The sequence below is a fragment of the Glycine max genome, chromosome 5 (genome assembly GCF_000004515.6).
Source record: "Glycine max cultivar Williams 82 chromosome 5, Glycine_max_v4.0, whole genome shotgun sequence".
Taxonomy (NCBI): Eukaryota; Viridiplantae; Streptophyta; class Magnoliopsida; order Fabales; family Fabaceae; genus Glycine; species Glycine max.
In genome coordinates this window covers 30,591,545-30,615,997 of record NC_038241.2, presented here as the reverse complement: position 1 = coordinate 30,615,997, position 24,453 = coordinate 30,591,545, and the positions used below count along the sequence as shown (strand labels likewise).

At 39.6% G+C, this 24,453-nt stretch overlaps 1 protein-coding gene across 1 annotated transcript in view; it reads left to right on the top strand.

Annotated features, from left to right (window-relative positions):
- LOC100799053 (pentatricopeptide repeat-containing protein At4g35850, mitochondrial) overlaps positions 1 to 24,453 on the top strand; it is a 34,173-nt gene that overhangs the window by 8,586 nt on the left and 1,134 nt on the right. The window contains exons 6-12 of the mRNA XM_003524680.5: positions 214 to 331; positions 421 to 630; positions 5,540 to 5,616; positions 18,828 to 18,921; positions 19,198 to 19,263; positions 19,352 to 19,429; positions 19,527 to 19,628. Coding sequence (XP_003524728.1) covers positions 214 to 331; positions 421 to 630; positions 5,540 to 5,616; positions 18,828 to 18,921; positions 19,198 to 19,263; positions 19,352 to 19,429; positions 19,527 to 19,628 — 745 coding nt within the window. The remainder of the gene's footprint in view (positions 1 to 213; positions 332 to 420; positions 631 to 5,539; positions 5,617 to 18,827; positions 18,922 to 19,197; positions 19,264 to 19,351; positions 19,430 to 19,526; positions 19,629 to 24,453) is intronic.

Below are 24,453 nucleotides of genomic sequence, written 5' to 3'. Positions count from 1 at the left end.
CTATGCTTAATAACCTAACAAATAAAATCTTGTTGCCTACAATTTATATCCTTTTCTGTTTTGTCTTTTGAGTAAGATAGGAGAATTCCTACTTCTAATTATCTGTTTTTTTGTACCCTTGTGTATTTATATCAGCATCATCAAGTCACCTTTTATATGTTTGATTTTTTTTTGGGAATAATTAATTGTAATTATTGAAGTATATTGATCCAGGTATGCAATTGTTCGTGATATGACTGCAGCTGGTCTGGGATTAAACGAGTTCTGCTATGCTGGGCTTATAGTTGCACACAAGAATAAAAAACCTCTTCCTGATGATTTTGCTGCAAAAGTAGTGATCATATCTATTTTTTTATTTGGCATGGGTGTATGCTGTAACTGTCCAGTTATGTTTAAACTTATTATTCTTTGTGGAAAAAGGTTATTGAGTTTGTGGAGAGATCAAAGATGTGGTCTTCAGTTGAAACCAACAGTGCCAATGCTGAGAATGTGATGATGGGTGTTACTGATGAGGAGTTATACAACTTACCAACAGCAGAATATGCTCATAGGCGTGGAGGATTTTTGGTTAGACAATTTACAGCATATCACACTGCATTTCATGCTGCTGCAGACCTAAAAAATGTTGAGGTATCATGTCTATCAGAATTTTGATGCTATTGTTAAATGATTCTTCTTGTCATGCTTCTGATTTATTCTTCTGATGCCATCTGTTTATCTGTGATATGAAATCCTTCAACCATATGACTTTGAGATATTGGGTTAAATTATCAGCATAAATATTGTGGAAATTGGTTGCAAGTTCTTAGAATGTTGGTGATATTTGAATCTGGACATCATTCAAAGTTTAATGCAGATCATGACATGATATTTTGATATCCATTTTCCTGGTTAATATTGTATGTTTCTTTTAAATAATATTTACCCACTTCATTTTGGTTGACTTGCACCCAACAAGAATAAATGGTATGATGTTATTTTCTGCTAAACTAGGATGTGCACATTTCCTTTTTTATGGAAACCCTTCTAAAAGTTCTACTATTGCTTTTACTCTGTACTGACCAAAAAATAGAGATTAAATGAACAATGGTGATGTGACATAACAAACAATAGATTATGAGCATGTTGGCACATCCATTGCAAAATTACGTTTGAGGCAAAAGTAATTTTGCCAATGAATCAGGACTCTTGCTTTTGCGTTCATTTTGTTTTTATTCATTGGATTTGCATTGGAACGCATGCTGCAACATTTCCAATTGCAAACCAAACATGCACTATAATGTTTTCTAGTTTCCCTTTGGAAACCAGTAAGCTCAATTAGAATATTGCCACTACCCACCATACTTTTATGAGCTAGGTCAATTGTGTAGTTACTATCGGGAGTTGGGTGGGGTGGGGGTTGGAGACAGTTTTTTTTTTTGGAAGGCAAAATTATAGTATTATTAAAATATAACCATACAGTACCAGAGGTACTGAGTGAAACAGATACAAAGCACTCAATGTGCCACCTTCCAAAAACAAACCCAACAAAAAGCCCCACTATTAGAGATAGATTTCAAATTAACCGAAGGACTCCAGAAGATTGGTAGACCACTGGTTAAAAGGAATATTAAAGCCTTTCTCCGTAGCTTTAAGCCAAGTCCACGCATGAAATAACGCATTATCCATCACTTTGGGAGGTTGAAATGGGGTGCCCTTAAACAATAGGGAATTCCTATGCTGCCAAATAGTACTAGTTAAAGCAATCCACCAAATACAGCGCCTATTGTGATTCCTCTGTGCCCCAAACCCATCACTGAATTGGATAAAATGAGCAGCAGGATCATCTAAGAAAGGTCCCAAAGTCCGGGTCCAGTTCATGGATTCCCACCACAACCCTACAGTCATTCTGCAATGGAAGAAAAGGTGCCCAGCCTCCTCCTGGTGATTTCCACATAGAGGACACATAATATCCTGTAGAGCCACATGTCTCCTAAGCAAATTAGCCCTGGTAGGGAGCCTATCTCTAAACAACCTCCATGAGAACAACTCAGCCCTTGGGGGAATTTTAAGCTTCCATAGAATCTTGAAGTTCCTGCTGTGCTGACCAGGTCTGTTGTTAGGTAGCAAGAGCCTATATGCTGACTTAGTAGAGTAGATCCCAGTAGGGTCTGCTTTCCACAGCATTGAGTCCTGCAGCTGCTGATGAATAGATATAGCAGATATGTCGTCCATGAAGGCTATTGCTTGCTCATTCTCGTGATCAAAGAGGTTCCTTCTCCATTTAAAATCCCAATTCCAAGTATTCTGATAAAACTTTCCCATTTTAGAGATGGGAAGGTTTTGCTGTCTGCTAATCACAAATAATTGATTGTACTTCTGCTGAAGGCTGCCTTCCTGTCCCAGCCAAGAATCTTGCCAGAATCTGACCTTATCCCTACAACCAACCTTCCAGGTCATATTCTGGTGAATAATTTGAAATTCCGGCTGATGATAAAGCTTTCTAAGGTCCTTCCACCATTGGGAGTGCCATCCTTTATCTCTACCATTCTGCAAATCTATCAATCCTCCATATTTAGAAGTTAGAATTCTGGCCCACAGCTGCTTATGCTTGGAGACTAGGTCCCATATCCATCTACCTCTCAAAGCTGTATTAAATTTGGACAAGTCTTTGATCCCCAATCCCCCATCAATTTTTGGAGTGCAAATATCAGCCCATTTGACCCAAGAGATTGTATTATGGTGTTGATTTCCCCCCCACATAAATGTTCTTTGAAGAGACACCAGTTTATCTACTATTCTTTGAGGAATCTTGAAGAAAGATAGGAGATAAATGGGAAGCGCATTGAGGACAGATTTTATCAAGGTGACCTTGCCACTCATAGATAAGTACTTCTGATTCCACTTGGAGAGCTTAGCTTTAAACTTGTTAATCAAAGGCTCCCAAACCATCCTGCTGGAAGCTTTTACAGCAATAGGCATTCCCAAATAGTGAAAAGGAATGTCCAGCTGGCTACAGTTCAGAAGTTGGGCTGCATCATGAACCCAATTGGGCTGAAAGCCAACAACTCCAAATTGGCTTTTTGCATAGTTAATCCTCAGACCTGAGACCATTTCAAATCCCCTAAGCATGGACTTCAGCACAATAATATTATCCCAAGAAGCCTCTCCAACAAAAACTGTGTCATCAGCATATTGCAATATATTTATAGGGACATTTTGCTTCCCAACCAAGAAACTTCTATAGAGGTTTTTATTCAAAGCCTCCCTCATCATGCCAGTAAGGCCCTCAGCCACTATATTAAATAGCATAGGAGCCAAAGGGTCTCCTTGTCTCAATCCTCTAGATGGGACTAGTTCCTTTGTAGGGCTCCCATTTACTAGAATTGAGATGGTGGCTGATTGAAGGCAAGCAGAAACCCACTTCCTCCATATAGGACAGAATCCTAGCCTTGTCATCATATAGTCCAAGAAAGACCATGATACTGAATCATAGGCTTTTTCGAAATCCACTTTGAAAATCATAGCAGGCTTCTTTCTATGGACAGCTTCATCCACCACTTCATTGAGAATCAGAATTCCATGGAGAATGTGCCTATTTTTTATGAACGCTGTCTGCCTTTCATCAATTAACTCATCCAGCAGAATCCTCAACCTATTTGCCAGGAGTTTTGCTATTACTTTATACATGCAGCCAATGAGAGAGATGGGCCTATAATCATTTAGAGACTGGGGTTGGAGACAGTTAATCATCTAAGGTAGTTGAATTGGGATACAAATTGTGAATCGGAAGACCCATTTTCCGAATCACGAATCGAATCTTATCGTGAATCATAACATTCATGATCAATAATAAAATATAACTATAAGAGCAATTTAACATAAAGAAACATATAAATATATATATATATATATATATATAAATAAATATTATTAAGTTAAATAGTTAACAAAGTGGCATAAGCTTTAAAATAATTTTTTAGTTCCCAAAATATCTTGATTAAAAAAATATCTTTATTTAAATTTGATTTATAATAAAACATTATTATAATGAATCTAGATTTTTATTTTTTTATTTTTTTCTCTATTTTGATTAAAAGAGATTAGAAAGTCCTATATGATTAAAATGGTTCAACAGAATAAAAGAATTAAAAGGGCCAATAAATAACTGACAGCCCAAAGTTAAAATTCAGTGGTGTTTGTATTGGAACTAAAATACAAGAGTTCCCAACTTTAGAAAAAGAACACAGAACCCTGCCATTTAATTTTAGGGCTATGGGTCATCTTTCTTCTCGAGCCACTAACAGCAAGCAGACAGAACCTGTAGATATGCAGTGCAGCACAATTTGCTTGCTCCAGTGGCCAATTTTCATGATTTTGGCTGCGAAAATCACCGCTCCAGCTGTGATGGCCAGTTGTGGCTCGATGGCATTTGGGCAACAAGGTGCCGCAACCTACCATGTAAACATCACACGATTCGCATGCGAGATGCGATTCACACAATTCATGTGCGATTCAGGCTCTAAAACGATACAACCCATGATTCATATCGCCACGCTGAAGAATCACATTGTATTGTGTACGATACTAATAATCATGTAATCGTCCATTAAATTTGAAATAGATATCAGGTGTGTCTTTTGTCAAAATTTTCTGGTATGCTATGTAAATGAATTGCTGTGGTTTATTTAAATTACTTCAATGAAATTCCCTACCTGTGAACTGTGCCATCTTTTTTTGTTTTGGGAGGGAGCTGGGGGGGGGGGGGGGGTTGGAATAATGGAAAGAGACATTCTGGTAAAAGGAATTGACATTCATTGTTTTATATTCTACATATCAATAATGAATGTCTATGAAGGCTTTATGGAGTTGTGTATTCTACAAACTACTGCACTTAACTTGGAGTTTGTTTAGCTTTTTTAGTTTATTTATTGTATACATTATATGTGATGGAGAAAGCTGCAATTTCTATTTTATTTAGATAATATATTGTACAACACCAACATTTAAATTTGATCATTAGTTCTGTATGTTTTTCAGAGATTTATATTTCTAGATGTAAGGAAAAAAATAAATTAAAAAGAGCAACTTCTGGTTGGCTGTTAAAGCATTTTTTTCTGCCAATTTAGTTAATGAAGGGATTGTATCACAGCCAAATATCTTATTTCAATTTTGTTTTTCATGAAGTAACCGGTCCCCTACATTAAATTTGATCAGATTTTGGCCTACTAATTGCAGGTTTGTTTATATGTCAAAACGTGCCATTTTAATGTGGTGGTCAAACTAATTAGAGTCCAGCTTGAAAATAAAGGCTTAGGAAGTCTTCAATAATCGAACTTGATCACCTTCTCTCGTCACTTTGATTTTTTCCATTATTATTCTTCACTTCTGGTTTGTGATGCCATCACACGTGGATTCTTTCTCTGTCCACCTTAACTGCTTGACATTTTTCGTTTTTATTTCCTATTCAAAATTGATTTTATTTTCACACTTGTTGATTTGTAATTTATTTTTTAAATCATCTTTTAATATATGCATGTTTGCTATCTTATTGTGGCAGTTGACGGACACACTTTTGGACATGCTGAACAAGAAGGGGAAAACTCCTGATCTCTTTATTCTGATGCAAGTAATTAGGTAATCTATTGTATGTTATTAATTTCTATAGTTTGTTTTATTCAGATAACTTGATAACATGCATATTACCAAATAATAGCTTTTTATTGGTAAGTTAGTTTTTCAAGAAAATTATATTATCATAAAGGACACGTTAACACCATAAAGTGTTGTAGACTCAAATATATAAATGCTAAAAAGGAAAGAACAACAAAGTCACCAAACAATCTGAAGAAAATAACAATGTCATTAGAGAGAACAGCTACAGTCCCAAAATTTTAATTGGTAATGACCATTGGCCTCCTTAATTTTACTTCTCATCCTCCCCCTTTTTGGCATTTGCTTCTTTCTATTGCTACCAACTAATGGACATTCCTAAGTCTTCATTAGCTCATGTTTCTTCATCACCACCAAAACTTAAATCTTTAAGATCAGTACTAGAAGCACCGGTTCCTTTTTCTTTGCCTTGCTTTTTTTAACACAACACTTTTGCTGCAACATCATGTCCATTTAATGTCTTTTGGCTAAAGAGATTCCCTTGTGAGTTGTGATATAAATGTAACTTTTTCACAGAAATAAAACACAACAATAATTTTAATATTCTCTTTCTTACAACAATAAAACACAACAAAGCTAAGCACCCTCCAGTTGCCATGGCCCATAAATGAGGGGAATGGAATCAAATTATACACACACACACACATGGATGCTAGAGAAATTTGTTGAATAGGTATTTTCCTCTTGGGTAGCTCCTTTCCGTACCCTTTCTGGGAAGTAGCTACTTGTGTGCATAGGAAAGTAGTGTTATTTTATATGTGGTTAACATGTAAATAATTACTTTGAGTCTATTGCTTCTTTTGAAAGATGCTTTCAGGTAGATAAGGGGTTGCTTTTGCAATATAATTTTGTTTTTTAAAACAAAACAAAAAATCCTTATAGAATATATAATATTTTAAAGCTATAAAATTTTACTAATTAGTGAACATTTAGCATTCTATAATTTAGAAACTCTAGAGAAGAGAAAAGGGGTTATGTATATGGCATTTAGAAAATATTACAAAGCCTCTGAGATCTCATACAAGAGCAGTATTTATACTGCTGAGATTCAGTTGTAACTGAAAGCTAACTGTCAACTGACTACAGTTATAAAACTAACTAGAGTTAGTTACTTATATACACTTACACCCCCTGCAAACTCAATGGGGCTGAGAAACCAAAGGTAGCTCAGTGACATTGAGTTTGGAACTCAAATAGGTAAACCTAGAAGGAGACAAGGGCTTGGTAAGTAGAACTGGGTGAGGACCTAGTTTAGAAACCACTGGTCTGTCCCAGGGATATGCTGAACCACTAGCTGCTTGGTGAGGACCTTTTCTCCTACAAAAAACGCATCCAACTCCATGTGTTTGGTTCTAGCATGTAGAACTGGGTTATGAGCTAGCTGCACTGCACTTGAATTGTCACAAAGCACTAGAGGTGTAGTATGAGGAACTGCAAGTTCCTGGAGGAGAGTCTGAATCCAGAGGATATCAGCTGTGGCAGCAGCTAAACTCCTATTTTTTGCTTCAGTGCTGGACTTGGAGACCACTTTCTGCTTTCTGGACCACCAAGATACCAAGTTAGGGCCAACATACACTGCTGCACCAGAAGTAGATCTTCTGTCATCTGGGTCTGAAGCCCTGTCAGAGTCACAAAACCCCTAATGAAAAGGTGTTGATGATAAGCAGGATACAGAATATGACCATAATGGGGAGCACCTTTAAGGTACCTCAAAATTCTCTTTACTTCTGTCCAGTGGGATTCAAGAGGTGAGGCCATGAATTGGCAAACCTTGTTAATAGCAAAACTAAGTTCAGGATGAGTGATGGTCACATACTGCAGGGCTCCAACAACAGACCTGTAAAAAGAAGGATCCTGCAGTAAATCCGACCCATGTTTGGAGAGCTTGAAGCTTGAAGTCATGGGTGAAGAAATGGGCTTTGCCTCCAACATATTTGTCCTTTGCAACAGATCTCAAATGTACTTGGATATAGTCATTAAGAGTGCTCCACTGGACAGTGAATGAACTTCAATCCCCAAAAAATAGTCTAAAGAACCCAGCTGTTTGAGAGAATGAGGCATTGAGTTGCTGAATTAACTTGTGGACCAAAGAAGGTGAATTACCAGTTATAATAATTTCATCAACATAGACTAAAATATAGGTAATAGTGGAGGAAGTCTTGTAAATGCATAAAGATGGGTCACATTTGCTGTCAGTAAACCCAAACTGCAGCAAAGTAGTTTTGAGCGTCTCAAACCAAGCTCTAGGAGCTTGTTTGAACCCATAAATTGCTTTATTCAGCTGGAGGTTGAGTCATGTAAACTTCTTCCACTAACAGCCCATTAAGAAAGGCATTATTTACATCCAATTGCTGCAAGGGCCACTTGTGAGTGATAGCAAGAGTTAAAATCACCCGAATTGATATACATTTTGTAATTTAACATAACAAGTGCCTTGGTGGTGAGAGATGAGAGAGAAAGTAAGAGAGAGAGAGAGGTCTCGAGAGAGAGAGAGAGAAACAAAGTGAGAGAGAGACATAGAGAGTATGACAGAGGGAGAGGGAGAGGAATCGAGAGAGTGAGAACGTGGGAAAGTGAAAAACACCATCCTAGAGAGTATAAGCTTCATCATAAGGACCTTGGAGATAGGTTGAGAGGCAGAGCCTCTCTTAGAGCAAACAGTAGCTGGACAAGAAGGTGGAGAAGCACGGATCGAAAGGAAAAACCAACTGTTGGGATGCACTTCAATAACTGTGGATGGGACAATGCTGGAGACGACGAAGGAGTATGGACTAAGGTGATTAGTAAAAAGATCGCGAAAGGTTTGAAGAAGACCCTGAAGGCTGACCATCAAACGCAGCACATAGTGGCAAGGGGTAAACCTACACGTTACCACATCAACTGGAGGGATAAGGATGACATTACGTCATACTACTTCACCCATTTTCCTGACAAAGCTGATGAAGAGTTGCTGTGGAAGCATTTTAAAAAATGGGGTGATGTGAGAGAAGTTTACATAGCGAAAAGGCGCAATAGGGAAGGTCAGAGGTATGGTTTCGTGCGTTTCAAGGGAGTCTCGGACACAAAAGGTTTGGAGGTAAAGTTGGACAATATCTTCATCAATGAGCATAAACTGTTTGTCAACTTACCTAGGTTCATGAGGACAGCAAGGATTGAAGGGATGCAGCAAAACACTGCTATTGGAAGAAACCTCATTAACACGTCTCCCAAACTCTGCGATGCTCCTACTGATCCCTATCGGAGATCGTATGTGGAAGTGATGACTATGGGGAAGCTTTCAGGTGATAACAGGAGCAATGAAACTGTAGTACCATCTATAATGCTTACCCCGTACGCAGGTAGGGGTCTCTGGTGTAAAGATGCTTGGGTGGGGAAGTTAAAGGAGATTATGGCAGTGGAGACTCTAGAAGATCGTATTGCTTGGGAATTGGGGTACAACGTTCGTACCAGATTCCTCGGAGATGACATGATTCTCCTCTCAGGGGTAACGGACGAAAAAGCACAACTCATCATCCAAACGGAGAAAGACAGTGGCAACTCACTCTTCTATTCCCTGGAGAAATGGAGGCCGGGGTGTCGACCTAACAACAGGGTGGTGTGGATCCAAGTATGGGGCTTTCCGTTAGAGGTCTGGGAAGTCGAACACTTCAAGAAAGCCATCTCCTTCATCGGCGACGTCATTGAGCTGGACGACGACACAGAGGACCGCCGAAGGCTTGACCGTGCTCGGATACTAGTGAGGACACCTCTCCCTCCGTCAATAAGGAGAGAGGTTGCTGTTCGGGTGGGTGAGTTTAAGTACAGGGTGTGGTTTGTGGAGGAAACAGGGGCACACGGCGGGACGAAGCAGAAAGGATTGGCTCCGTCCGACGACTGGTCGGAGGAGATACCCTCGGATGACGGTGGAGATATTGGTGACGCCGACGACGATAAGGATACTAACTTATCCTTCTCGCCGGAATTATCCAACAAATCGGGCTTCCGCAATAACTAGTGGTCAGGGGAAGAGACTGATGGGTACTGCCGTGAATTCGGTCCAATGGGTAAAACCCAATATCACGGTACCCACAGTGATGAGGCAGAAGGTATCGAAGGGGAAACTCATGATCCCGATTTGGCAAAGGTTGACCTTGAACCTAGCAGGGCAGCAACGGATAACGAGAAGGCTTTCTCTAAAATGATAACCTGTGACGCGACTCAGATTGCTGCTCGAAAAGATAATAGTCAGCAACAAGGAAATAATTTGAATGAAGGAGATAAAGTGAATTCTGAAGTATATTATAAAGGGGAAGCAGAGGAAGAGATAAGGTGCCCTCAACCCCATTCGGACCTGTACCCCAAGCAGTCTAGTGGTGATGTTGGGCCCAGTCATAACATGGGCCCATTACTGATGTCTGAGAGGTGCAAAAAGAAAAAAATTTGTTCTGTAGCCCAACACCCTAAAGAGACACCAGATAAATACTCTAAAGTCTATGTTAGACAAAGACACCCCCTGAATAAACCTTGTAACATGCAATCTGTGGAAAAGAAAATCCATTTACAAGAAGAAGATGATGACATGCAGGCCATTACTGATAAACGCGACAAGACCCACAACCCGAGCCACTTCGAGGCAGACAGCAGGTTAAAAAGCCAGATTATATGTAGCAAAGAGGTGATGGAGGAGGCCCACCAACTATGGGATGTTGGAAAGAGTATAGGCATGGAGGCTGAAACAGAACACTCTGATTTCATTCAACACTATGCTAATATGGAATCTAGGGACAGAAAGGAAGCTATGGAGTTGGGGAATAGGAAAGCTCATACATGAATATCCTATCCTACAACATTAGAGGGTTGGGTAGAGGTATTAAATGGGCCTCTATCAGGTATTTGGTTGGGAAGCATAAAGTGGATCTTCTTTGTTTGCAAGAAACTAAGAGGGATTCTCTTGATAAGGCAGCTGCTCAAGCCTTGTGGGGACACTCAGATTTTGCTTGGGAATGGTATCCAGCTGTGAACACTGCTGGGGGGATGCTATGTATTTGGAATAATAACAATTTTAAGGTTGATTTCAGACTGTCAGAAAAGGGTCTTATTCTGCTGGGAGGGGTTTGGATGGCTGACATGCAGAGAGTGGTTGTGGCTAATATTTATGCTCCTTGTGATGTAGAAGGTAAAAGACAGTTATGGCAGTCTTTGAGTACAAGGAAGCTTCAATCTCAAGAGGACTGTTGGTGTCTTGTAGGGGATTTTAATTGTATCAGACATCCCTCTGAAAGATTGGGTAACAATCATAGTAATTCAGATTCTAATCTGATAACTGAATTCAATGATTGGCTGCTCGATATGGAGGTTGATGATATCCCCTGTGTGGGTAAGCTGTTCACCTGGTTTAGGCCAAATGGATCCTGTAAAAGCAAACTGGATAGGGTGCTGGTCTCTGATGCATGGTTATCTAAGTGGCCTGATAGTTCTCAATTTATACTTGAAAGAAATTATTCTGATCACTGTCCTATATTTATGCAATCTAAATGCATTGATTGGGGCCCTAAGCCTTTTAAGGTGTATGATGGTTGGTTAATGAACAAAGATTATCACAAGGTGGTGAAAGACTGCTGGTCTGAATCTAAACCTACAGGGTGGGGTGGATATGTGCTGAAATGTAAACTTCAGACCCTCAAGCAAAGATTGAAAAACTGGAGTAAAGAAAACTTTGGAGACTTGGGTAACAAAGTCAAGCAGATTCAGCAAAAGCTAAATGATCTGGAGAATTCTCTACCAGCACAACCTTCTGATCAGCAAATCTAGGAGCTCAAGAAGACTCAAGCTGATCTTTGGGAAAAGGCAACTATCCATGAGTCCTTTGTAAGACAGAAATCTAGAAGCAGGTGGATTAAAGAGGGAGACAACAATACTTCATATTTTCACAGAATCATTAATTACAGCAGAAGGAGAAATGCTGTGAGGGGACTGCTGATTGATGGTTCTTGGGTAGAAAACCCTACAATGATTAAGGCTGAGGTAATGCATCATTTTCAGAGCAGATTTTCTGAACCTCATTTGCTCAGACCCAACTTAGATGGAGTTGCTTTTAATGTTCTGCACCCAATCCAGAGAGATTTGATGGTTGAGCCATTTAAAGAGGAGGAGATTCTTTCTGCAGTGTGGGCTTGTGACAATGATAAAAGCCCAGGGCCAGATGGGCTTAATTTCAGATTTATCAAGCATTTTTGGAATGAGCTGAAACCTGATTTCCTAAGGTTTTTAGTAGAATTTCATGTGAATGCTGCTTTTCCTAAGGGCCTTAATTCTTCATTCATTGCTCTTATTCCTAAGCTCAGGGATCCTCAACATATTAATCACTTCAGACCCATATCCCTTATAGGATGTGTATACAAGATAATTGCTAAAATCTTAGCTAATAGGCTAAGTAAGGTTCTGAATCACCTTGTTGATGAAAGACAGTCAGCATTTGTTAAGGGAAGACAGCTGTTACATGGAGTCTTGATTGCTAGTGAGGTGGTTGAGGAGGCTAGGAGGCTAAAGAAACCTTGCTTGGTGTTTAAAGTGGATTTTGAAAAAGCTTATGACTCTGTGTCCTGGCAATTCCTCTTTTATATAATGAGAAGAATGGGGTTCCATGAAAAGTGAATTGGCTGGATTAAAGGATGTCTTTCATCAGCTTCAATATCCATTCTTGTAAATGGAAGCCCAACTGAAGAATTTAAGCCTCAAAGAGGATTGAGACAAGGGGATCCCTTGGCCCCTTTATTATTTGTCTTGGCTGCTGAAGGGCTAACAGGATTGATGAGGGAAGCAGTGTCCAGAAATTTATTTCACAGCTTTATGGTAGGGAAGAACAAGGTCCCAATGAATATTCTTCAGTTTGCGGATGATACCATCTTCTTTGGGGAAGCTTCCATGGAGAATGTTAGGGTTATCAAGGCTATTCTTAGAAGCTTTGAAATAGCTTCTGGCCTGAAAATCAATTTTGCTAAGAGCCAACTTGGAGCAATTGGCCAGTCTGAACAGTGGACTAGATGTGCTGCTGATTTCTTGAACTGTGGACCATTGCAGCTTCCTTTCTGCTACCTAGGGTTTCCTATAGGTGTTAATCCGAGAAGGAGGGTGGTGTGGGAACCTATTATCAATAAATTCGAGGCTAGATTGAACAAATGGAGGCAGAGAAGCATATCAATGGCTGGTAGAATCACCCTAACTAATGCTGTCTTAACAGCTCTGCCCTTGTTTTACATGTCTTTTTTCAGGGCCCCTTCAGCAGCGATTAACAAGCTCACTACCATTCAAAGAAATTTTCTTTGGGGTGGTAACCAAGAAGGGAAGAAGATAGCTTGGGTGGCTTGGAGTCAAGTATGTGCTGCTAGAGAAAGGGGAGGATTGGGAGTTAAAGACATTAAAGCTTTCAACAAAGCTCTCCTAATCAAATGGAAATGGATGATGTTTCAGCACCCAGATCAATTGTGGAATAAAATTTTAATTTCAAAGTACAGGGGATGGAGAGGCCTAGATGAGGGGTCCACAAGGCAGCACTTTTCATATTGGTGGTCTGATTTGAGGTCCACATTTAACCACAGCAGTATGACAGATGTTTCAAAGCAGTTCATTTGGAAGCTGGGAAGGGGTGATCAAATTCTTTTTTGGGAGGACTCTTGGGTGGAAGGAGGGACAAGGCTAAAAGATAAATTCCCTGAATTATATCAAGTCTCATCTCAAAAACTTCAGACAGTGGCAAGCATGGGATCCTTTTCTGAATCTGGATGGGAATGGAGCTTCTCTTGGAGGCGCAATCTGTTTGATAATGAAATGGGAAGAGCCTCAGAGTTTATTGATCAAACTGCTGCAATTAGTCCATCTGCATCTTTGAAAGACTCTTGGGTGTGGGGAGCTGACCCTAAAGGAATTTTCTCTACTAATTCTGCCTATCTTCATGTCAAAGTTGATCATCTTGATGAAGATCAGTGCCTTGGTTTCCAGCACCTATGGAACATCAAAATCCCTCCTAGAGCCCTAGTTTTTGCTTGGAGACTTCTATGGGACAGATTGCCCACTAAGGATAATCTAATTAGGAGGCATGTTACTATTGAAAATGATCTATGCCCCTTTTGTCAAAACAAAGCTGAATCTGCCTCTCACTTATTCTTCTTGTGTCACAAAATTATGCCTCTATGGTGGGAATTTTACTCATGGGTTAAGGAACCTAGAGTGCTCCATTGTAAGCCTATGGATAATTTCCTCCAGCACTCTCCCATGTCAGGATTGAAGGATACTAACAGAAGGTGGAAAATTTGGTGGATAGCAGCTACAACATTAATATGGAAGCTCAGAAATGACATTATCTTCAACAATCATCCTTTTGTCATATCAAGGCTGTTGGATAATACAATTTTCCTAGCTTGGTCTTGGATGAGGGGGTGGGAAAAGGATTTTAATGTTCCTTTTCACCAATGGTCTTCATCTATGGCTTTGGCTTTTAAGTAGAGTTAGTGTTGTTGGGTTGGGTTGAATTGTTTCTGTTGGGATGTTGCATAATTTTATTTACTTTTCTGTCACAGGAGAACCTACCTCCTGTGGCTTCTTGTAGTACCTCTGGTACTATGTATCTTCTATTCTATATTTAATATAATTTTGGCCGTTCAAAAAAAAAAAAATCACCCGAATTGTCACTGGTTTAATCACAGGAGAGAATGTCTTGTGAAAATCAAACCCAAACTTTTTGTTAAAACCTTTAGCCACCAATCTGGCTTTGTACCTATTTATACTGCCATCAGAGTTTTCCTTAACTCTGAATACCCGATCCAATTGCATTTCTGTGGGGAGGAAGAGGAACTAGGGTCCAAGTATTGTTCCTTTAAGAGCCTGAAACTCATCAATCATAGCAGAAAACCACTTGGAGTCTTGAAGTGCTTGTTTCACTTAATTGGGTTCAGTATGAACAAGAAGCAAGGAAGGATGAATCCTTGGCTGTACTATTCCAGCTTTAGCTCTTGTAACCATAGGATGCACATTTTCTGGTCTAACAAGAGAGGTGGGGAATTCTGAGATTCAGTTAGAGACAACTGAGGATGAGCATCAGACTGTTGTGTACCATTATGAACGGTAGCTGGGGAAGCTGCTGTATCCTGACTTTGCAGGATCAGGTGACTGTGAGACAGGAATGTCAGAACTGGGAGACTCAATAGAGGGTGAGGAAATCTGGCTTTGAGGCTGAGATGAATTTGAAGAGGGAGGAGGATCAGAAAGAGACTCAATGACAGGTAAGGTAGTGGAAAAAGATGCAGTAGGAACAGAACTGGAAGAAGAGGTAGAAAACAGTTTTGTATTAGGAAATTGATGTTCCTTAAAAATGACATCTTTTGAAATAAAAGTTCTACCAGAAGAGGACATGCATTTGTAGCCCTTGTGACTGGGTGAGTAACCCAAAAACACACATTCAGAGGACCTAAACTCAAGTTTATGAGAATGGTAAGGGCGCAAGAAAGGAAAACAAGAGCAACCAAACACTCTTAAAAAACTGATAATCAGGTTCAGTTTGAAAAAGAACAGTATAAGGGATATCACACTTAAGAGGAGCTGAGGGCAATTGATTTGCATGATATACAGCAGTTTGAAAAGCATGATCCCAAAAGTTAAGAGGAAGGGATGCATAACTAAGAAGAGAGACCCAACTCCACTATGTGACGATGCTTTCTTTCCACCATGTCATTTTGGTAATGTGTGTGTGGACAAGTCAGCCTATGAATGATCCCCAATTCTGACAAAAAGGAAGAGAAAACTTGAAATTCTCCTGTCCCCAATCTGTTTGAATAGCTTTAATCTTTTTGTTAAATTGCAATTCAACAAGTGACTTGAATTGTTTAAAAACAGATAAAGCATCAGATTTATTCTTTAGAAAATATATCCCAGTAAACCTTGAATAAGCATCAACAAATGACATATAATAGCGAAATTGGCAATGAGAATTTATAGGAGCAGGACCCTACAGATCACTGTATATTAATTCCAAAGGAGAATTGTATACAGTTTGAGAAAGCTTAGAAGGAAATCTATGAATCTTGCCCATACAACAAGCAGAACAGAAGGACAGTTCATCTTTAACAGGAATTTTGAAATTACAATGATTAAGCACAAGCTTTAAAGCTTGAGAATTGAGGTGACCTAGCCTAAGGTGCCAAATATATACAGAGTCAGGCACAATATTATTACAATCAACAGAAGAAACAGTGTTTATGCAAGCTGGAGAAGACATATCAGATCAAAACTGAAGATTGGGAAACTGGTACTAGTCATCAGATTCAACATCTCCTTGAAGAATGATTTATTGGAATCCTGAGATTTAACAAAACCACGATTAGCATGAAAGTCAAAGAAAACATGATTATCTTTGACAAATTTGCTTACACTAATTAGGTTCTTAGTGATTTGAGGAACAAGAAGCTTGTTTTAAGAATAAGTTTGACATTAGAACTGAAAGGGGAAACAAAATTGGAATGACCAGAGGCTGAGATATTCAGACCTTGTCCATTACCAATGAAGATCTGGTTTGGACCCAAAAAAAGGAGAAGTTTGCTAGATGTTCTGAGTTATTGGTCACATGGAAGGACGCTCCAAAATCTGGAAACCAAGATGATGAAGCATTGGAGTCAAAATTTGCCACCATTGCTTGTGGAGGCCTAGTTATAGAGTTCTGAGAGTTATGATTCTGATTTTGACTTTTCTGTGAACTCCAATTGGAATTAGAAGAATTGTTCCAGTTGTTGTTTTGGTTCTGATTCTGACCCCAATTCTGCTTCTGATTCTGATTGTGAGACCAGTTATTGTGATTGTTGTTCCCATAATTGCTATCGTTACCACCATTGGCAGCTTGATACTGAGGATTGAATCAATTGTAGCAAGTCAGAGCTATGTGATTGTACTTGAAACAAACTTGACACTGGACTGAGCTTCGACCGCTGCGACCACCACCTCGTCCACGAATACAGTTAAAACCGCCTCTGCCACGACCATTTCGACCACCAAAACCTCATGAATATGAAAAATACTGATTTGTATACACAACATTGGTGTCGGAGTACGAATTCCAGTTGTCACTCTCATTGGAGTGCGACAAACTCGCTTGAGTGAGATTTACTGTTGGCGTGAAGGAATTACTTGAAGATTCGAGTCTGGTGTATTTGCGAAGATGTAGCTCCTGCACTAGGATGTATCCTTCAGCCTCTTCAATGGTGATGTGTGGTAGACGACTTTCAATTAGAGTGATGATCGAGTCAAAATCCCTAGGAAGTCCTTCTAGAATCGCATCCATGTGCTCGCGATAGGTTGAACATCACCTACCGAAGCAAGCGCATCAATGAGCACTTTGATCTGAGAGAGGAAATCGAAAACTGAACAATTATCTAGTGTTGTTTGACGAAGCTCCGGTCGGAGCTGTCGTGCCTTTGTTCGCATCTGGTGATGAAAATATGCATAAATCTTGTCGCACACTTGATACGAGTGTCTTGATCCAAGAACTCGAGGAAGCATGGAGCTCGAGAGCATAGGCTGAAGCCAAACAAGGAGAAACTGATCTTGTTTCTGCTTGATCAAGAAGAGAGGGTTAATGCGATGAAGATCGTGATCTTCATCAGAAAGGTATTGCGGAGGGATTTGAGGAGTCACAACGAAGTAATTGAGTCCAAGTGCAGCAATCACTGGCTTGATTTGCTGTTGCCATAGCAGGAAGTTCTTATCATCTAACTTTTCTGTGATTTGATGCAAAAAATTTCATAGGGAATGATGAAGAAACATCTTGATTCATCGGAACCGCGTCGAGCGGAGTCGCACCGGAGTTGTTCGCTGGAGTTGGGCCACTGTCGTTGGCCGGAGTTGCACTAGAATTTGTGGATGCCATGAAAAAGGATCAGAGAGCTCTAGATAGCATGTAGAAACTCTAGAGAAGAGAAAAGGGATTTGTATATTGCACTTAGAAAATATTATGAAGCCTTTGAGATCTCTTACAAGAGCTGTATTTATACTGCTGAGATTCAGTTGTAACGGAAGTCTAACTAGAGCTAACTGTCAACTGACTACAGTTATAAAACTAACCAGAGTTAGTTACTTATATACACTTACAGTTTATTCATTTTCCAATATTCAAAACTTTTCTATTGAATTGTTATAAAAACACCTACTTTCTTCTAATGTTATTTCTTTAATGCATTTAACAAACTTCTTTAATGCATGAATTATACATATCTTGGTCATTTAATGCTTTCTAGTGTATGGGATGTAATTTAAGATTAAGCTATGAAGAACCATTGTAGATTTTGGTCTTCTAATTTTTCTTGGCATTCTTCTAAAGGAAGTTGTTTAATGAGAATTGTACATTTGAATATAAAGGAGAGTTTCATGAATACCAGAAGCAATATGTTTAAGAAATGGAGTGTCTCCAAAAACGGAAGACATGTCCAATTTAAATAATTAGTCAAGTATATAATAATGAATGGTTGATAAGGTTACTAAATGAATATGTTTTGCCAAGCCTGCAATTTTAAAATGACTATTGTGGCGACAAACAAAGTTATGTTTTGCAATCACTCGGTAAGTGACAGTGCCAATTACTAATAAGGCACTATCACTCCCTAGGGCCTAGTGTCAGCCAAGCAGATGTCATGCTTTAAATTCTTGTTGCTACATCTGCAGGATTTGCTTAACAGTTGACATAATTCCCAGTGCTAGATATGAAACTGTTAAGTTGCATATCGTTTTGGAGTCTTGTTATGTTTGTAATCTTATCAGGTTATGTTTTTACTAGATATACTACACTAATACTGGACCTTGATTATTATTACTAATTTACTATAATAAAAGCACTTGGTTAATTTAGAATATTCTTCAAAATTTGTTCTTTTCCTCCTTTTTCCCTTAAATTTCTACAAAATAACTTCACTGAACCAGCCCAATTGGAGGATGCTGCTAATAGTTATGAATTGCTAGTAAAAAGGCATGGATGTAATCATCAAACTTGCTCTACTCAGTTGCAGTATGGTTGGTTAAGTGAATGTGGTTTCAATTTGAACTTTTTTAGGCTGTAGACTGGTTCCTTCTTTCTTCATTCTGTTTTATGCTACTGGTATTGTTTTCCAATTGCAGTTGCCAAAAAAATCAGTTTATCTATGTTTACCATTATTATGCAGGTGCTATTGTCATGCAGGAGATATTGAACGTGGTCTTCAAACTTTTGAGAACCACCTAAGGCTGGACAGGCCTGTTGCTTCAGAACTTTTTGTGGTGAGTTTTGGTCATACGGTTTCTAAGATTTTCAATACCAAATCTTGTAGTTCAATGGATAAGTATCCTTGTGGCAGTGGCGTTTGGGTGTGCCAGAATTTTGTTATTCTCCCTAATTTCTACTTGTTTTCCTGTCTTTCTTCTAACTTTTAGACATGGTATGTGTGGCTGACAATTTGTATCCCCCCTACCTTGTTGAACACTGCTACTTAATGAATTTTTTAAAATAATTTGTATAAAATGCATATTGAGTTATACCAACTAACACGACTGCAGACACTTGCAGAAGGGGCAATGATTGGGTACACTGAAAAAGGAATGCAAATGGCTCAAGATGTTCTGGTAGGTATCATAGCTTCGTCATCAACTTCACTACAATGTGATTTATATGATCTGTTTAAAGACTTTAAATTTAATTTTGTATATGTAGGTAAGGATGAATGAGAGAAACATTTTTGTGAATAACAAATTGGGAAGTGAGCTCCTATTTGTAGCTGCGGGGGAAAAGGTATGCAAACTATATCTTGTTACGTGCTTGATACAAAGTTTATATTTGTTGCCCTGGATTTTAAAGTGTGATTTTGTTCTTATTTCTTTAATGGTAGACTGGGGGATATACCACTGCTAACTACATATGGGACATGATGCGAGCTCGTGGAATTACCCCTTCATTTCCTGCAGTAGAAGCATATTACCAAGGCCTAAAAGTGAGTTATTCGCCTTAGTGATGCATCATATTTTTTTTTATGTGCTTTGAAATATTTTCTCTTGATAGTGATAGTTTATATGTAAGAAGAGTGATTTACTGTGTTGTGTGTTATTACCACACACGATACCTTTATTTATAATAAGAACGGATACATAAGGGACACCTAATAATTAAGAGTAAATAAGGAAATCCCTAATTTTAGCTATACAATCAAAGCATATCAATCATATCCTAAACATATATTTCACATTTCACTCCCCCTCAAGCTGGAGCATATATGCCATATGAACCAAGTTTGCTGCAAATACCGTCAACACGAGAGCCCTTGAGGGATTTTGTGATCATCTCTACTAGTTGATCATTGGAGTTGACAAACTAAGTGGTGATTTCTCTTGAGAGTACCTTCTCTCACACAAAGTGGCAATCAATCTCTATGTGTTTAGTCTACTCATGAAAGATCGAGTTTGAAGCAATGTGGAGAGCAGCCTTGTTGTCACATAATAGTTTGGTATGCTGAATGTCTCCAAATTTTATGTGTTGGAGAAGTTGCCTAAGCCATGTGATCTCTCAGATGCAGCTGCTGCCATGGCACTGAATTTAGCAATGGTTTTTCGCTTCAGGCTTCTCCATGAGATCAAGTTTCCTCCAATAAGGACACAATACCTAGAGGTGGACTTCTTGTGTGACGGTGATCCTGCCCAATCAGCATCAGAGTAACAAACAACTTTAGCATTGCCTTTGTCTTCATATATCAATCCATGACCCGATGCATTATTGATATATCGAAGTATGTGCATTGCAACATTCCAATGACTATTAGTCGGGTCGTTCAGAAACTAACTAAGCACACCGACTGCAAAAGTGATGTTGGGTCTATTGACAGTAAGATAATTTAGTCTATATTGGGAAAAACTCAAGTCCCACATCGGCAAAAGATAAAGCCAAGTAAGAGTATATAAGTGAAGGGCAACCTTCACCCCTAGAACTAGTTTTTGGGGTTGAGTTAGGCCTAAACTCTCATTCTAAGAATCTAAGATGGTACAAGAGCATATCCAATATTATTTAGAAGGGCCACGCACCAAGCCCAAGAAGTGTTGGGCATGAGAGGGGGTGTATTGGGAAAAATTCAAATCCCATGTCAGCTAAAGATAAAGTCAAGTAAGAGTATATAAGTGAGGGGCAACCCTCACCCCTAGAGCTAGCTTTTGGGGTTGAGTTAGGCCTAAACTCACATTCTAAGAATTTAAGATGGTATCAGAGCATATCCAATATTATTCAAAAGGGTCACCCACCATTGTTATCCATGCACCAAGCCCAAGAAGTGATGGGCATGAAGGGGTGTATTGGGAACGCACCAAGTCCAAGAAGTGTTGGGCATGAGGGGGTGTATTGGGAAAAACCTAAGTCCCATGTCGGCTAAAGATAAAGTCAAGTAAGAGTATATTAGTGAAGGACAACCCTCACCCCTAGAGCTAGCTTTTGGGGTTGAGTTAGGCCTAAACTCACATTCTAAGAATCTAAGAGTCTACCCACCAAAGGACGATATCTTCCTGGGTCTTCCAATGGCTCCCCTTGACCCGAGAAAAGCTTCACATTTGAATCCATAGGAGTGGCAATAAAGCATACCGGTCTCGGTTAAGATATCTAGAGCATACTTTCGTTGGGAAATGGCAATGCCAGAGGAGGATTGGGCAACTTCAATCCCTAAAAAGTATTTGAGCAGACCCATGTCTTTAGTTTGAAACTAATTGTGGAAATGAGATTTGAGGTGAAGAATACGCTCAGAATCATTGTCAGTAATGACACTGTCATCAACATAGACAAAAGGTGGATGCAATGACCAGATGGAGAATGGATGAAAAACATCGAGTGATCAGCCTCACAACGGGTCATTCCAAATTGGAGCAAGGCAGAGTTAAAACAGCCAAACCATGCATGAGGAGACTGCTTCAAACTATAGAGAGAACGACAGAGTCGGCATGCCAACCGAGAGTCACCTAAAACTATAAAGGTAGGAAGCTGATCCATATACACTTGCAGCTCACCATGCAAGAAGGCAATTTTGATGTCTAGCTGGTGCAGAGGTCAATGTTGAATGGCAGCCATAACAAGAAAGAGATGCACAAATGCGATTTTGGCCACAGGGTAGTAGTTGTCCCGTAGTCAAGACCAAAAATATGAGTGTATCCTTTGGCCACCAAGCATGAACCTTTAGAGGAATATCTCCAGCGATGGAACTAGAGAGAAAAAGGATATTCTCAAAGAAGGTAACATCAGTAGAACAATATACCGTTGAAGTTGAGGACAAAAACAACGATAACCTTTTTAAAGACAAGAGTACCCAAGAAAAAGACACTTTAGGGACTTAACAGAAAGCTTATCTTTACCTAGTGTAAGATCATGGACATAACAAGTGCAACCAAAGACACGTTGAGGGACAATGTATAAAGGTTCTTTAGGGTACAAAATGGAGTAAGGGACCTGATTTCCAAGGACAGAGGAAGGCATGCGGCTGATTAGGTAACAGGCTGTAAGAAGTGCATCACCCCAAAAATGATGTGGAACATTATAGTGAAGGATAAGAGTACAAGCTGTTTCAACTAAATGACGATTTTTCCCTTTGGCAACACCATTTTGTTGTGGTGTGTGGGCATATGAGGTCTCATGAAGAATTCCCTTCAAGGTTAGAAAAGAGCAAAACTGGGAGGACAAATATTTGCAGGCATTATCACTGTGTAAAATCTTAATGGAAACATCAAATTGATTTTGAATTTCAAGTGTAAAATCTTGAAAATGGAAAACACATAAGAACGTCTTTTCATTAAGAAAATCCAAGTACATCTAGAAAAATCATTAATAAAGGTAACAAAATAGAAATACTACAAGGTTGAGTAGACACGAATGAGACCCCAAATATCAGAGTGAACTAAAGCAAAAGGTGACATAGCACGTTTATCGACACAAGGATTATAAGTATGACAGACATGTTTGCCTAAATGGCACGACTCACATTGAAGGGACTTAACGGTAGAAAGACTTGGAACTAAAAGGCATACTTTGTTTAGACTAGGATGACCAAGATGCTGATGAGCAAGTTCTATAGAGATAGCGGAGACACAGACCATTGACGATGAAAGTTGGTATAATCCTCCAGACTCATGTCCTGCTCCAATCGTCTCTCTGATGCGTCGATCTTGTACAAGAACAAAATTGTTAACAAACAAAACATAATAGTCAAGAGTGCGAGTGACTTGCTAATTAATATTAAATTAAAAGACAACTAGGAACAAATAAGACAGAATTTAGGGATAAGTTAGGAAGAGGGTGGGTTTGTTTGATGCCACGAATTGGGATCCGAGAGTCATCTGCGAGTGTAACAGGAGACAAAGAATTTGAAAAGGACAAATGAGAGAAAAGGTTTTGGTTACCATTCATATGATCAGAGGCATCAGAGTCAAGGATCCAGGGTCTGAGAAAAGGGGACTAGGAGATAAAAGCTACAAGATTACCAAACCGAGCCACAACAGTAACATGTTATGTAGGTGGTTGGGTTGCTCAAAGCTGAATCAATTCATTGTACTCAGCAGCAGAAATAGTAACATTTCCAGGCAAGGCAAGAGAAGCAATTGCAGGCTAGGCAGGGAAGGTGACTCGAGCCACATTCACTAACTTCGCTTGATTGCGAGCCTTGTTGTGACAGTCGGCTTCAATATGACCATAAATGTTGCAATAATTGCAATATCTGGAACGTCGTTGACCACCACGACCTTTGTCTCGCCACCATGATTAGAAGAATGGGAGACAAGAGCAGAGGAATCTCCAGCCGGTGCAGAGGATGATCCAAAGGCATGCAGAGTGGAGAGGCGAAGCAGCTGTTCACTAACCGCGTCATAGGAAGGAACAACAGGACCTGACAAAATCTAATTGCAGACTACCTCAAGTTCAGGTGTGAGGCCGGCAAGGGCGGGAACCATAAAGAACTAGCTGTGCTGCTTATAAAACGCCTCTGCATCACTCGTAAAAGGAATGAGAGTGTTATAATCAGCAATTAAGCGTTCAAGCTTACCAAGGTAGCTCTGCATATCCATGTTCTCCAATTTTGTGTTTATCAAGGTGGTTATGACGTTGTAGAGACTATGAACATTGTTGGAATAAACCTTTTTAAACTTATTCCATACCTCATAACAAGTGGGAAATGCCTGAAATTGTGGTCGAAAGTGGGGAGCAAGAGTGAACTAGAGGACACTGCATAATGAAGCATCAACTTGCTTCCAACGGGTTTGTTCCAAGGTGGGAATATCCTTTGCCTGAGTGGTCAAGTGATCGGCACGGCCTTGGCCTTGGAACCAAAGCTGAACATCGGCGGTCCATGTGCTGTAATTGGCTGCCCGGTTAATTTTTCGCACAGGATCAACTGTACATTGGTGAAAGTCATAGCCGTGGAAGCGGAAGCCATGACAAAAATAGGAACCAAATAAGGCCCAAGAAAAACAGTAAAAGGTGACCAATCAGCACCAAAAAGAGCCAAAATGGACCAAACAGGGGCCAAAAAGGTGTGCTAGAGTAGGGGAAGGGCAGTGAGTGGGATTGCCGGCAGTGGGTATGTCGGAATCTGTCACATGCCAGACTGGTTCAGGCGCGTGGGGCTGCTGACTGCGGCGAGACTTGTGGCATTGGGTTCGTCGGAGGATGATGGTCCCGGTGATGTGGTCACACCGGCAAAAGGAGATTGTAGTAGCGATGGGGAGGGCTCACAGCTGTGGCAGTACTGTTCACATGAGGAAAAAAAAATAGAAAGGGGCTGCTGCTGAAAAGAAAAAGAT